General features: G+C 40.6%; 1 protein-coding gene across 2 annotated transcripts in view; it reads right to left on the bottom strand.

The window, feature by feature from the left end:
- gsdme (gasdermin E) overlaps positions 1 to 14,826 on the bottom strand; it is a 29,409-nt gene that overhangs the window by 714 nt on the left and 13,869 nt on the right. For both annotated transcript variants that reach the window (XM_033047911.1, XM_033047921.1), the window contains exons 3-10: positions 13,412 to 13,604; positions 12,872 to 13,043; positions 9,800 to 9,920; positions 7,291 to 7,473; positions 4,689 to 4,816; positions 3,411 to 3,606; positions 2,258 to 2,331; positions 356 to 737 (exon numbers count right to left, since the gene is read on the bottom strand). In XM_033047911.1, coding sequence (XP_032903802.1) covers positions 477 to 737; positions 2,258 to 2,331; positions 3,411 to 3,606; positions 4,689 to 4,816; positions 7,291 to 7,473; positions 9,800 to 9,920; positions 12,872 to 13,043; positions 13,412 to 13,604 — 1,328 coding nt within the window. In that variant the 3' untranslated portion in view covers positions 356 to 476. The remainder of the gene's footprint in view (positions 1 to 355; positions 738 to 2,257; positions 2,332 to 3,410; positions 3,607 to 4,688; positions 4,817 to 7,290; positions 7,474 to 9,799; positions 9,921 to 12,871; positions 13,044 to 13,411; positions 13,605 to 14,826) is intronic.

Genomic DNA, 14,826 nt, shown 5'->3' with positions numbered 1-14,826 from the left:
CTAGGTGCAGGAAGATTGTTTCCGATGTTGGGGAAGTCCAGAACAAGGGGTCACAGTTTAAGGATAAGAGGGAAGTCTTTTAGGCCCGAGATGAGAAAATCTTTTTTTACACAAAGAGTGGTGAATCTGTGGAATTCTCTGCCACAGAAGGTAGTTGAGGCCAGTTCATTGGCTATATTTAAGAGGGAGTTAGATGTGGCCCTTGTGGCTAAAGGGATCAGTGGGTATGCAGAGATGGCAGGTACAGGATACTGAGTTGGATGATCAGCCATGATCATATTGAATGGCGGTGCTGGCTCGAAGGGCCGAATGGCCTACTCCTGCACCTATTTTCTATGTTTCTATAATTCAGGACTACTGTAATCCTTTCATCTACCCCTTAAATATTAATCATATCCAAGTTATCCAAAAAATGCTTCAACTATATTGAATGTCCCTAAATTATTAAATGTGGTGAAGCTCCTTTTAAATGTTTTTCAAGTCTGCGTCTTTGGATCACTCGTATTCCTTTTGATTCCACTCAGGATGGCAAATCCTTGCAGAACTATGCAGAGAAGCACAGGAGCCATACCAGGTTGATCATCGGTTATAACTTTGATTGCTGTTTCTCGGACTTCAAGGCAAATATTTGATAATGCAAATAGCCGGTGAGCTATGTAGAAGTTGTCCTCTTCTTGCAGGGGCAGCATGTTTGGATTATCAACAGGAACAATTCCATCATCAGGGACATTATTAATCTGTAAAGAGGACATATTATCTGAAATCAACTTGCTTTATTTCACCCAAACTCTTACACGGAACAGGATGGAGAAAATCAAAATAATGTACTGATCCTTGCACAATGTCAGTTAGCATGAATTGTAGTCCTTGACAAAGCATTTCTTACAGTCGAAAGTGGTTAGTTAATGAAAAGTGACCCTAAACAAACATAATAAAATATGGCCTTTGCATTTTCTGCAGTATTTCAGCATTCAGATGATGCCAGAAAAGGGCACAAAGTGCAGGAATAACTCAGCAGACCATGCAGCATCTCTGGGCAATGGATTGGTGACATTTCGGGTCGAGACCTTTCTTCAGACTGATTATAGTGGGTGGATAAAAATGCGGGGAAAGGCAGGACAAAGCATAGCAGGTAGTAAGTGGACATAGGCGAAGGGAGGTTTTGATAGGCAGGTGGTTGAAACAAAAGCTAGAGATAAGAGCAGAAGCTGTGAGACAGGTTTGAAGAGTTGCAGATTGTGAAGTCAATGAGAGGAAACTAGGAGAAGGGGAGAAATAGGGGGAGTCCAGGTGGGACACAAGGGGGGGGGGGGGGGGGGGGGGGTAGATAGAGGTTACCTAATATTGGACAATTTCAATCTTCGTACCATTGGGTTGTAAGCCACCCAAGCAAAATATGAGGTGCTATTCTCCATTTTGCATGTTGTCTCACTGCAGCGAGGGAAACAGCCCAGGACAGAATGGCCAGTGTAGGAAAGGGAAATGGAGTTGATATGGTTATAGATTATGCAGATAGGGTGCAAGTGCTCAGCGAAACAGTCACCGAATCTACACTTGGTCTTGCCGATGTATAGGAGACCACATCGGGATCACTGGATACAGTAGATGAGGTTAGAGGAGGTGCACATGAATATCTATCTCACCTGGAATGGCAAGGAAGGAGATACAAGGCCAGGTGTTGCCTTTTCTGCAGTTGCAGGGAAAAGTACATGGGGAGGCGGTGGTGTGAGTGGGAAGGGAGGAATTGCAGGGGAGCGGTCTCTGCAGAAGTAAAAAAATAAATGGTGGTGATGGGAAGATGAGAAGTGGTTGGAACACTTTGCAGGTGACAAAAATGTTGGACGCGGTGACTGGTGGGGTGAAAGAGAGGACCAGGGGAACTCTATCCTTGTTCTGTAAGGGATCCATCTGTGACAGAAGGGGGGAAAAACAACGTTCACAAAAGAGTACATCTCAGATGTCCTAGAATGTAAAGTTTCATCTTGGGTGCCTGATGATGCCTGCTAGATATTTCAAACAACATTGTTCTAATTTGTTTCTCCTAGTCATATAGTTGAATAGTTGCTACAGGGCGGGGTGAACAATACTTCGTGAAAATAACATGTTCACAACTGAGAAGAAATGGTACGTCTAATCCATTTAGCATCATTTATATGATACCCAAATGTGTACTAGGGAGGCATTTGAAGGGGACAGTACACGATAAGATAAAAGCACTGGAAAAGAAAAGACATGCGCACCATCATTTATGACTTACCAAATAATGCAAAGTTGGAAGAATTTGAGTTTCACAGCAAATACCCAAGACTGCAAGACTTTCTTCAGACATTCCTAAACAAATGAGAAGGTATGGTTGCTTTAAGCTATTTAAACACTAATAGAGCTGTAACTTTAATTAATTTACCTTGCAATGTTAAAGAATATTTTAAGAAAATGCTAAACAAAAGGTTGTGATTAATCTATTCTAAATAATTTGGCTGCAAAGTAGCCTGATAGATCTAAACATTGAAAATAAATTAAATAATGATCATCAGCATGAAGTATCTAGCCAAAGATTCACTGGTTCTGACAGAGCTCATTGTTTAAAATGGTGACAAAAGTCAAATACTACAGATATTTAAAAACTGAAGTTAAACAAAGTGCTAATCCTGGAGTCATGCACCATTGAAACAGGCCCTTCGACCCAACTAGCCCACACCAGCCAACATGTCCCTGCTACATTTGTCCAACGTGCCTGTGTTTGGTCCATTTCCCTCCAAACATGTCCTCTCCATGCACCTATCTAACTGCTTCTTAAACATTGGGATAGTCCCATCTTCAACTACCTCCTCTGGCAGCGCATTCCATACATCCACCGCCCTTTGTGGGAAATGTTACCCCTTTTGATTCCTATTAAATCTTTTCCTCTTCATCTTGAACCCATGTCCTCTGGTCCTTGATTCACCTACTCTGGGCAAGAGACTGTACATCTACCCGATCTATTCCTCTCATGATTTTATACACTTAGAGAATCGGGTGGCATTTATGATGTTGTTTGGAAACAAGGATAACCTCTCAGCTAATTTTAGATTCTATTGAATGAACACCTGAAACATTATCTGTTCTTTGCTCTACATTGCTGCCTGATGTCATGTGTATCTTCATCAATTTCAATTGTAGTGAATGGATAAGAATCTTAATTATTGCATTAAAATTATATTAAAATTTTGCAGAGTTCTCCCTCTGCAGCCTGAACAGAAAGAACTGGATATTTCTGTTTTTTTCACTGGAGATTCAGCTAATTTCTAGGCAGATAATGCCTGCAGGCATCACAGGAAATTATGTTGGACAAAGCACTTATTCTGAAAATGAATTTATTCTCGATTAATATTTCAAAACCCTTCCAAGCATGAAACTTTATATCCTCTTACCAGCTAGAGCACTGACAAGGTAGAATGCTGCTGTTAATATCTCTGGTGTTGTGATATCTTTTTTCAAAGAGCCCTGCTCATTTGGGCAGCTGTAGCCTAATATCTGCAGCAGTTCCTTGACCCTCTGTGCTTGCGTTGAATCCAGTTCCTGTAGTCCAAGCAGATTTGGCTGTTCTGTTGAAGAAAGCTCATCAAGCTGTAAAACATACACAAAACAAAAATCACGTTCCAAGCTAAATTGTTTGAGATGTACATTTGATAACTTATTTAAATGCAAGGACAGGCCCCTGTCAGTTGTGTTCTAGTGCAATCTGTTCCAAGACTTGCAAACACAATGGACAAGATTAAGTCAATACAACACAGGAAGAGAAATGAAGGGCAAGGTGTGAATATGAAAAGTTTAAGCTTAACTCCAAGCATTAGACAAGATCATTCCTTAAGGCAATCTTTGTTTATGTTGTTAAAATGAAATGTACAGAATATTATAGTGCCATAAGCTGGTTCCAAGCAGACCAATGACATTTTATTGTTCAAGGTGTTTGATCAATAATAGTGCCTGCTGTAGATCAGTATCTACCAATCGTGTTCAGATAGGGCCTTCACAAACTAGTCCAGCATTCAGTAACTGTTGAGGAACAGTCAGCTGGAGCGGTCCTTGAGCTTGTTCATCACCGCTCAAATTACGAGCACTGAATAATTTGGTCTGAAAACATATGCAATAAAAATCAATATTTGCCTTGGTGGAAGTTCATTTGTACTATCTTTCCTGAAGATAGTACCTTTGTTGACACTCAATACAAGATGTTGAATAATATCTAGTGAGTAAGTTTCTCAATATTCAATCATTCAGATTGCCACGGTGTAATATTTGGAGGTAGTGGTGAAATTCAAAGACAAGAATCATGTTTGCTGCAAGTGACGAATATACTCTAGATTATATATTCAGTTCCAGACATGAAATTGGGTAGGCATTTTATCCCATTTAACCACTTGACAACTGTGCAGTTCTCAGTTTAGCTAGCACGATACCAAATAAGAGAGCGAGAGAGAGAGAGAGAGAAAGAGAGAGAAATCATTTATATTTCTTAAAACAAAACAGCAGATGGGTTTGGGTTGGGGACACAATGGATGAGTCACTTCATTGGTGTCAATGAGAAGCATTTGGCGAGATTATTATTGTCCTGTCCATTTAGAGGCACATTCTCCACTACCAAACCTCAGCATTACATAAAATGACAACTTCATACAAAAGAACACTTTTGAGCAAAATTTACTTACAGCATTTTCAAGAAAAGAAATCACTTCTTCGTGATACAAGAATTCACAGTAAAGTCTGAAGAGTTGCAGACACTTTTCCTCTGCAAGTTCATGGAATGGCTGAAACTGTTGATTCGCCTCTTCAATTGCTGTAATGCATTGAAAATATAATTGCTGGTGATTTAATTATGTGTCAGCGTGTAGCAACAACATGCACTTCATTCACAAATGCTGTGGAATACAGTGCACACTATAATTTAAGAGGACAGCAGCTCTATAAAGAACTATAAAATTCTACAACATGTCTCTGACCTCCATGCTAGCACATTGAAATGTGGAGGTCAGAGATAAGGTGCTGATCAGATGCTGGGATGAAAGACTGCCCACTCCTCCGCTGGACTCTGCCCTGAGAACAGTAACAGAGCACTGAAGTAACTGTCCAGATACAGGCAGATGTCAAAAGAACATTGGACTTTTTAGGGATGGGGCCGCAGGATGCCTCACAAGGTTCAAAGCCTAGATGCCTGCTCTCCCTCAGCATGAAGACTTTCAGAGATGGAAGGGGCACCTTGCTAAATCGAGTCTTGCGCCACCATTCGGTCAGGTTACGGCTCAGGATAAAATAAAGCACACTGGAAAGATGGGCTGGTTTCAAATAGTTTAGATGGGTAAAACTTGTAAACATCCCAATTATGAGGGGCATAATATTGGAAAAACACATTAGAAAAGTCACAAGGACATGATGACTTGTATCCAAGGATTTTACAGGAAGCGACTTCGGAGAATGTAGAACCATTGGTTAGAGTTTTTCCAAAAGCGAGTTTCCTGAAGGTACCAACAGAATGGAAAACGACAAATGTGATGTCATTTTTTCAAGAAGGGAGGAAAACAAAAAGTAGGACACTACTGCCAATTAACAATATCTGTTGGGAAGAATCTGATCTATAATTAATGAAGAAAGTAGCTAATCATTCAAAAAAGCTTAATGCAATCAAACCCCAACAAACATGGTTTTTGAAAAAGAAATCAAGTCTGACAAATATTACTAGAATGTTGAGGGATACAATAAGAATAAGTTGATTAACAGGAACCTGTAGAGGTGTATTTGGACTTCCAGAAGGCATTTTATAAAACGCTGAATAAAAGGCCAATGCACAAGTGAAGAGCTCATAGTTTGGGTGGAGGGGCGAGGGTAAATATATTGCTATTGATATCATGTAGAAAGAGTCACAATATATGTATTTTCTCAGACTAGAAAGATTTGTTAGTGTTCCCCCAAAGGTCACTCTTTGCCCTCCAATGATCTGCAAACTATTTTGTGATGATTTGGCCGAGTGAAAGGCATCGACACGTGTGCATGACATAAGAATAGGTGTGAGGGCATGTTGGAAAAGGATATTTGAACTCTGCACCAAGATATAAGTTGAGCGGGCAAAGATTTGGCAGGTGAATTTAATATGGGCAACTGTGATGTCATGCACAGATAGGAGGAATCAAAATGGGCAGAGATTGAAAATGAATGAAATATAGAGGTATTGTGCATGAAGCAGCAAAAGCTTGCAAGGAATCAGGTGATCAAATCATTAAGGTAAAAAACTGCTGGAGGAACTCAGTGGGTCAGGCAGCATCTGTGAATGGACTGGGTTTTTGGTCTGTCAGAAGAAGGATCCCAAGACAAAAGCTTGTCAGTTCTTCAATCTGAAGAAGGGTCCTAACCCAAAACAGCACAAAAAGTCGACCTGACAAAAAGACATGGAAAATACAAGCAGCTGATAAGGCCCAAGTAATGAGATCGCATGAAGTATAGATTGACAAACGGGGAGATTAGATTGGAAGCTAGCAATGCAAGGCTTGATTATACAAAGGAGGATGAATTTAACTTGAGGCAAACATGATTAAAATGTGATGTGTCATTTAGGGAAACCAGGAATTGGCAAGTCTGAAAATAGAGGGATAGGGTAAAAATAACAAATAGGAAGCAACAAAAGACACCCAATGAGAAAGGACACTTGAGATTGTGCATAGTTCAATACCAACAGCAGAAACATAAAATTGAATTAGAACATGATGCGAGTCAGACAATGAGAGCACAGATACAGAATGAATACAATTCATAAAAAGAACAAGAGTAAAGTTTGTCCAAAAATGACAAAACACCAGCACCATTATGGACAATCATGAGAGGCACCGATGTATCCATAGTTTATCAAGGCTTCAGGAACAAAATATTTACTGATATCTTAAAGTCAAGAAGAATTTGCTAAATGTTGCCGCTGACAGAAAGGTCTGTGCTACAATTCATGGTTTAAAGACTTTTACACTTTAGAGATAGACCAAGGAAACGGGTTCTTCGGCCCTACTGGGTCCACGTCAACCAGCGATCCCTGCACACAAATGCTATCCTCCACACTAGGGACAATTTACAATTTTACCAAAGCCATTTAACCTACAAACCTGTATGTCTTTAGAGTGTGGGAGAAATCCGGAGCACCTGGAGAAGACCCATGTGGTCACAGGGAGAACATACAAAACTCTGTGCAGACAGGATCAAACCCAGGTCTGTGGCACTGTAAGCTCTACCACTGCACCACCCATTTATCTTAAACCATAGATGCTCAATTACCTGGTTTTAAAATTATGAGTGAAGTTTCACTTGGGACATCCATCTCAAGTGCAGACAGCTGGCATTTATGGGCTCCATCAACACAGCTTAAAGGAGAACATACAGTACTGGCACAACCTCCTTTATTTTTCCCTAGAAGGGCTTTATCAAAACCTCCACATTTCTCTGAAAGCAGGCAGAGCTCTAGAATGAAAACAAAATGTGAAAACAATGATAACGGTTACAGAAAACGACAACACTAGATAAAGTTTACAACAACCAATTTTAAATAATAGCACAAGTTTATAATAATATATAACAATACAACCTAACTGGCAACAGCTAAGATATTGTGTTTGTACGATGATGTTCAGATTGCTTTTTTAGTTCTGTGCTTAAATAAAGGCAAATTTTGTTTGGTCACCATGTTATAGGAAAGCTTGCAAGGGTTCAGAGTAGATTTACCAGGATGTTGCCGGGACTGAGCTATAGGAGAGGTTGAGCAGTATAGGGCTTTATTCCTAGGAGTGCACGAGGATGAGGGGTGATCTTACAGAAGGGGTACCTAATCATGAGAGGAATAGATTGGGTTTTGCCCAGAATAAGGTAATCAAGAACCAGAGGACATGGGTTTAAGGTGAGGGGAGAAAAGATTTAATAGCAACCTGAGAGGTAACCTTTTCACACAAATGGTAGTGGGTGTATGGAACAAGCTCACGGGGGAGGTAGTTGAGGTAGGTACTATTGCGATATTTAAGAAACATTTTGACAGTTACATGGACACAATAGATGTAGAGGGATATGGGCCTAATGCAGGCAGATGGGACTAGTGTAGATTGGGTGTTGGTCAATGTGGGCAAGTTGGGCTGAAGGACCCGTTTCCACACTGTATGACTGACTCTATGACAGACAGATAAATACAATTCCAACTGGCTTTCAATTCATCATAAATATTATTGTTGTACATTCCAACATCTAATAACCTGTTGATTTAAGGGAATAAATTTTGATTGCATAATCTCTCTTGTCCTTGTGAACTTTCTATATAACTATAGAATTTTTGCTTCATGCACGACAACGGCAGAGGGCCAGGCAGTCCCTTGTATCTACTCATTTAAGGATTCCTATTGTTGTCTACATTAGTTATGTATTCATTTCAGTCAGATTTTCTCCAGTGGCCTCTGTGGGAGAGAATTCCAAATGATCCACAACAGGAGCAAAGAAATTCATAAGAATAAAGAAATCTCATATTTTTCAGAATCTGTCTAAGATTTAGTAATTACTTTTAAATAATTTAACTGTCTTTAGCAGCTTATGATTGAGAATTCAATACTCGACTACTCTTTGTCTAATTACATGGTTGACCAGTTCCCCGTTATTATTTCACTTGAGCAAGGGTAACACCTTTAAAATCATGAATTGAAAAGCACAATTAACTGTTTGCCAACTAAAACACCAGTTGAAACAGTCTTCTTAAACCAAAAAAACAGTGCAGATGCTGTAATTCTGAAGTAAAAGGTGAAGAGACACAACTTTGTTGGGTGATGAAACAGAATTAACATTTCTGGAATGTGACATTATCAGAGCAACTAAAGTGAGACAACAAGTTGCAGAGAAGCAAGAGGAATAAAACTATAGTAATGTCACATGATCAACTGCATCACCCTCTCTGAGGTGGCACTAATTCAGATTCTCCACATTGCACCTTTCACAGACATTCTCTTTTTTTCTCATCACTTCCTCACCACTATAAATCGAAACATGTTTGTGTTCTCACTTTTTCTGTTTTGTTGAATGGATCATTGACCTATAATTTTTATTTTGCATTCTCCATATAACAAGAGGAGTCGAGTATAGGAGCAAAGAGGTCCTTCTGCAGTTATACAGGGCCCTGGTGAGACGACACCTGGAGTATTGTGTGCAGTTTTGGTCCTCTAATTTGAGGAAGGACATTCTTGCTATTGAGGGAGAGCAGCACAGATTTACAAGGTTAATTCCCGGGATGGTGGGACTGTCATATGCTGAGAGAATGGAGCGGCTGGGCTTGTACACTCTGGAGTTTAGAAGGATGAGAGGGTATCTTATTGAAACATATAAGATTGTTTAGGGTTTGGACACGCTAGAGGCAGGAAACATGTTCCCGATGTTGGGGGAGTCCAGAACCAGGGGCCACAGTTTAAGACTAAGGGGTAAGCCATTTAGAACGGAGACGAGGAAACACTTTTTCTCACAGTCTGTGGAATTCTCTGCCTCAGATGACGGTGGAGGCCGGTTCTCTGGATACTTTCAAGAGAGAGCTAGATAGGGCTCTTAAAGATAGCGGAGTCAGGGGATATGGGGAGAAGGCAGGAACGGGATACTGATTGGGGATGACAAGCCATGATCACATTGAATGGCGGTGCTGGCTCGAAGGGCCGAATGGCCTACTCCTGCACCTATTGTCTATGTGGTGCCTGAGTGGCTGAATATCTCTGGCATTTTCTGTCCTTTATTATATTTGTAAACTAAAATCTTAATGGCCACTACATACCAAAGTGCCCGTTCTGGTTTATCAAAAGCTCTGTAACGCTGTACGCAATAACAGTGCTAGGTGGGATCTCCAACACAACATCAGCGTCCTTAGTTATAGAACCATTGTCGTCAACTGAAACCTACAAAACAAAGCAGGGTAAAGTGTTCTGTGATCACAAAGCAGAACAAAAATAGCTGCAGGTGCTGAATTACAAAAGTTTTAAAAAAAATACTGGAAACACTTGGGGTGTCAGGCAGCATCTATGGAAAGAGAAACAGTTAATGTTTCAGGTCAGAGACCATTCATCAGAATTATGAAGGAGAGTTAAAAAGTGTAATTTTAGTTAATGAAGGTTGTGGGAGATGCCCACACCATTCTTTGAAACTACAATTATGTTTTTTAAATCTCTGCTTCCCAGTTTTGACAAAGAGTCTCAGGCCAGAAACAGTTTCTCTTTCCACAGATGCTGCCTGTCAGTCTGAGTTTCCTGTATTTTCTGTTTATATTTTACAATCAGCGACAAAGTCTAATATTCGATTTTGGAAGAATTCCAAATTGCAAATTATTCAATGGATTACAACTTACTACTCATGCACATTAATCATGAAAAGGCTTTGAAATTGTAGTATTCTGTCACTGATCATCTTCCAATGTGTACGCGGCTGTCTTTTTTCACTGGATGACCAGAAACCGCAGATACCTAATTGGAGTGATTGTATTATTATACATTTTTTTGCAACAATGCCCTTCCCCCAACTAAAAGATCCAGGGCGAGGTCTCTCCATGGCTTAACAGAGCTACATTCAGTCCTTGATAATTGCCAGGTTTGAAGATTTTGACTGAGGCAGTGATCCAGAGTCACACAAGTGGTCCAGGTAGGAACTCCTGCAGGCTATGGTAAATGCAGAGAGTGGCATCCAACCTAAATTAGAGCCTCAGATCAATGCTCAGCAATTGGAGCAAGGTTTGATGCAATTTCTTCCTTCAATATGAAACCGAGTAACTCAAATAACAAAAATGCATCATCCCCAGACTGGCTCAATGTTTTCTATGCTGACTTCAGAATGGAGAACAATGATGTACCTTCTCAGGCCCCACAGCCCCCAACAATCCTGTCTCCGAGGCTGATGTCAGAAGATCTTTATGGGGGTGAACCTTGGTCTGCACACTTGTATTTTTCATTATGTGCGACATGTTGTATTTGTTTATGACTTGATTGTACTTGTGTACAATACGACTTGACTAGATAATCATGGCAGCATAGCGGTTGAGCTACTACGCTTACAGCGCCAACGACCCGGGTTTGATCCCAACTACAGGTGCTCGTCTATACGGAGTTTGTACAATCTCCCCGTGACCTGCGTGGGTTTTCTTCAAATTTTTCAGTTTCCTTCAAAGATGTACAGGTTTGTAGATTAATTGGTTGGTATGAATGTAAAATCGTCCCGACTGTGTGTAGGGTAATGTTAACGTGCGGGGATCGCTGGTTACTGCAGAATCGGTGGGCTAAAGGGCCTGTTTCCGCGCAGTATCTCTAAACCAAACTAAAAGATAGCTCATAAACAAAACTTTTCACTGTATCTTGGTACACGTGACAATAATAAACCTTAGGAATGCGTCCAGCCCTAATAGTTTAACTGGCCACATTCTCAAAACCCATGCAGATGAATTGGCTGGAGTTTTCATGGGCATCTTCAACCTCTAACTACTATGGTCTAATGCCTCCACCTACTTTAAATGTTCATCCATAATACCGGTGCTCAAAAGGAGCAAGGTAACATGCCTCAACAACTACAATACATTGGCAGTCATGTCCATAGTACTTGGAGAGTTTGGTTTTAAAGCAAATAATCTCCCGCCTCAGTACTGAACAGGACATAGAAAATAGATGCAGGAGTAGGCCATTCGGCCCTTCGAGCCTTCTACCATTTGCCAGATTGACAGTAGACATGATCCACTGGCTCTCCACTCTGCACAGGATGACTTGCACAACAAGAACACATGTGTTAGCCTAACATGTGTGTTCTTGTTGTCCAGGTTGTCAAGTACAGAGTGGGACAGCCAGTGAGATCACATTTGTTGTCGACCTGTTGTGGATCTTCGACTACAGCTCGGCACCATAAATCCAAACTCATTGTCAAACTCACACAATTGGGTCTCTGCTCCTCCCTAAGCAAAGGATCGTCAATTTCCTCATCAGTAGACCATAATTAGTACCAATTGGAAACAATCCTCCTCGTCACCGACCAACAGCACAGAAACACGGCAGGTTGAGCGCTCAGTTCCCTGCTCCACACTCTCTTCACCCACGACTGTCTAGGCAGGCACAGCTCCAACACCATCTTTAACTATGCTAATGATACCACTGAATAAGAAGTTATACGTCAGAGTACAAGAGGGAGCTCAATGTTAGTAAAACCAAAAGCTTATTGTTGACTTCAGGAAGAAAAAGGCAAATAAACCACACACTGGACTTCATTGGTAGGAAGGTGGTAGAGAGAGCCAGCAGCCTCAAGTTCCTGGACTTACACATCACTAAGGATCTGTCCAGGGCCCAGCACAAAGAAAGCCCACCTATACTTATACTTCCTCAGATGTTTGCGTAGGTTTGGCATGTCACAAAATACTCTATTCAGCTTCTAGAAGTTTTCTGTGGAGAACACCTGACTGGTTGTATCACAGCCTGGCTCAGCAATTTGCTTCAAAAACAAGAAGCTGCAGAAAGTGGTGGCCCAGTCCATCATGGGTGTTAACTTCCCCACAAATAAAAGGATCTACTGGCTGGAGACGTCAGCTAATAATAGGCCCACTCCGGTCATGCTCTCTTCTCGCTGCTATTTCCTTGGTTATGCAAAACCAAGAATATTACTGTGATTTGTCACATGTGACAATAAAGTATCATTCATTCTCTCAAACATGTTCCCAACTTTAGCATTCCACTGCACAGGCATGGAGGTGGAAACGACCTGACCTACTGCTGCATATACTGATAGATCTCTATAGCATTGCTAGCTAATGGAAGTACAATGCATCCAATATACTCAAGTTGATCAGGTAACAACAAAAATAAACACACTTTAATCAACATACCTTTAATATTTTTGTTTTGAGTCCCATTGTGCCACCACACTTTTCTTCAATCTGGGTGTGTTCGGAAATAGAACATTTTTGGGATGTGATAACCTTTTCATTTACTAGACAGAGAATTTCATTTCTTTTCTCACAAACTTGTTGGACAAAGGGGTGATTCAAATGTATAGTCCTGGGAACATAAACAAGAAGATAGGATGAATGTTTCAATGACACAAATCTTTACAGACAAAATAGCACCAGAAAGCCTTTGATAGAGACTTGTTCAAGAATGTGCTTGCTTACGGCTCAGCCAGACTGTCAACTGTGCTACCCAAATCAACTATGACCTGCGGATAGCACTCTTGGTGAGGTTAGAGGCGACAGGTTAAAGACTTATTCCAGAATCTGAAACTGCCATGCAATGCTTGGGGAGTGTTGTTCCACCACAGATATTGATCTCAGGTGAAATGTTAAGCCAATTCTTTGACTCCCCCGTTTCCCACTGTGTCGATTTCATACAAACACAAACAAGACTCAGGGTAATATTATTACCTTTACCTTTTCTCAGTTACTTTCAAAAGCTGCTGCAAATCAAATTCCTGTTTCTTCAGGTTTCCAAATGAAGATTCTAGTTCAACCGTATCTTGACCTTCCAGGCTGAAGCTTAAATGGGCAAACTGAGTTTCTGCACTTGCCTCATCCTTGTCTTCAAATTTTCCTTCATACTTGAGAAAGACGGAGTCAGAGACAGCTGCAAAACAAAAACCTTTTCAGTACAATGATTGAAAGCACGATTGAGAACAATTAACAATTCCCGACATGGGCCAAGTTCCCAGCTTGTTTTAAATCAACAGTACTAAGGCAATTGCTCTACTGAGGTCTGATATCTCTTTCTTGTGTTTAAGTTTATAACAATATGATCAGAAATCGCATAACATTTCTAAATGCAGAAAATTGACTTTATTTATTATTTCAGGGCACGAAGAGAGGACTGGTCAACAATGTTGAGACAGCGAATTTCTAGTTTAGTTTTGTTTATTATTGTCACATGTACTGAGGTACAATGAAAAGCTTTTGTTTGCATGCTCTCCAATCAAAGAAAATACTATATATTAGTACAATCAAGCCACCCACAGTGCACAGATAAAGGATGTAGGGTACATTATTTAGTACGAGGTAAAGTATGAAAAAGTCCAATCACAGATAGTTCAAAGGTCTCCTATGAGGTACAGGTTAGATGGCCATGCTCTCTCTGATGAGAGGACCATTCAGTTGCCTGATAGCAGCTGGGAAGAAATGTTCCCTGAATCTGGAGGTGTGCGCTTTCAAACTTCTGTACCTCTTGCCTGATGCGAGAGGGCAGAAGAGAGAGTGCCCACGGTGAGATTGGTCGTTGATTATGCTGGTGGCCTTGCCGAGGTAGCATGAAGAGACAGAGGAACTGAAGATGTGGGTTTATTAAAAACCAGGCAAAGTTCTGGAGTAACTCAATGGGTCAGGCAGCATTTGTAGAGAATTGGATAAGTGATGTTTCGGGTCAGGACATAGATACATAGAATAGATACATAGGACCATTTTTCAATACTGTTATAAACAATGATGAGGCCACAACTGGTGGGCTGGTTGCACTATGCTGATCTACATTTATGGAGCTTGTGAAGGCCCAAGTGAAGGTGAAGAAAATGTATCTGAAATAATTCCAGGGATGAGCAATTTCAGATGCTAGATTAGATTGGAGAAGCTCCTTTGTTTTCCTTTGAAAAAAGGAGGTTGAGAGTAAATTTTGTGGAGGTGCATAGCATCAGAGTTATTTCCACAAAATTGATAAGAGGGAAGCTGTATCTAATATGTGATGGTTCACAGACCAGGGAATATAGATTTAAACTTTAGAGCAATAGAAGCTGTGAGAACAATTGCATATATTTATACACAGAGAATAATTCAACGACCGGTTGGGGTAGTAGAATCACAAT

The sequence above is a fragment of the Amblyraja radiata genome, chromosome 2 (assembly GCF_010909765.2).
Source record: "Amblyraja radiata isolate CabotCenter1 chromosome 2, sAmbRad1.1.pri, whole genome shotgun sequence".
NCBI classification, from domain to species: Eukaryota; Metazoa; Chordata; class Chondrichthyes; order Rajiformes; family Rajidae; genus Amblyraja; species Amblyraja radiata.
The sequence above is the reverse complement of the archived record's forward strand: the minus strand, read 5'-3'. Positions and strand labels throughout refer to the sequence as shown.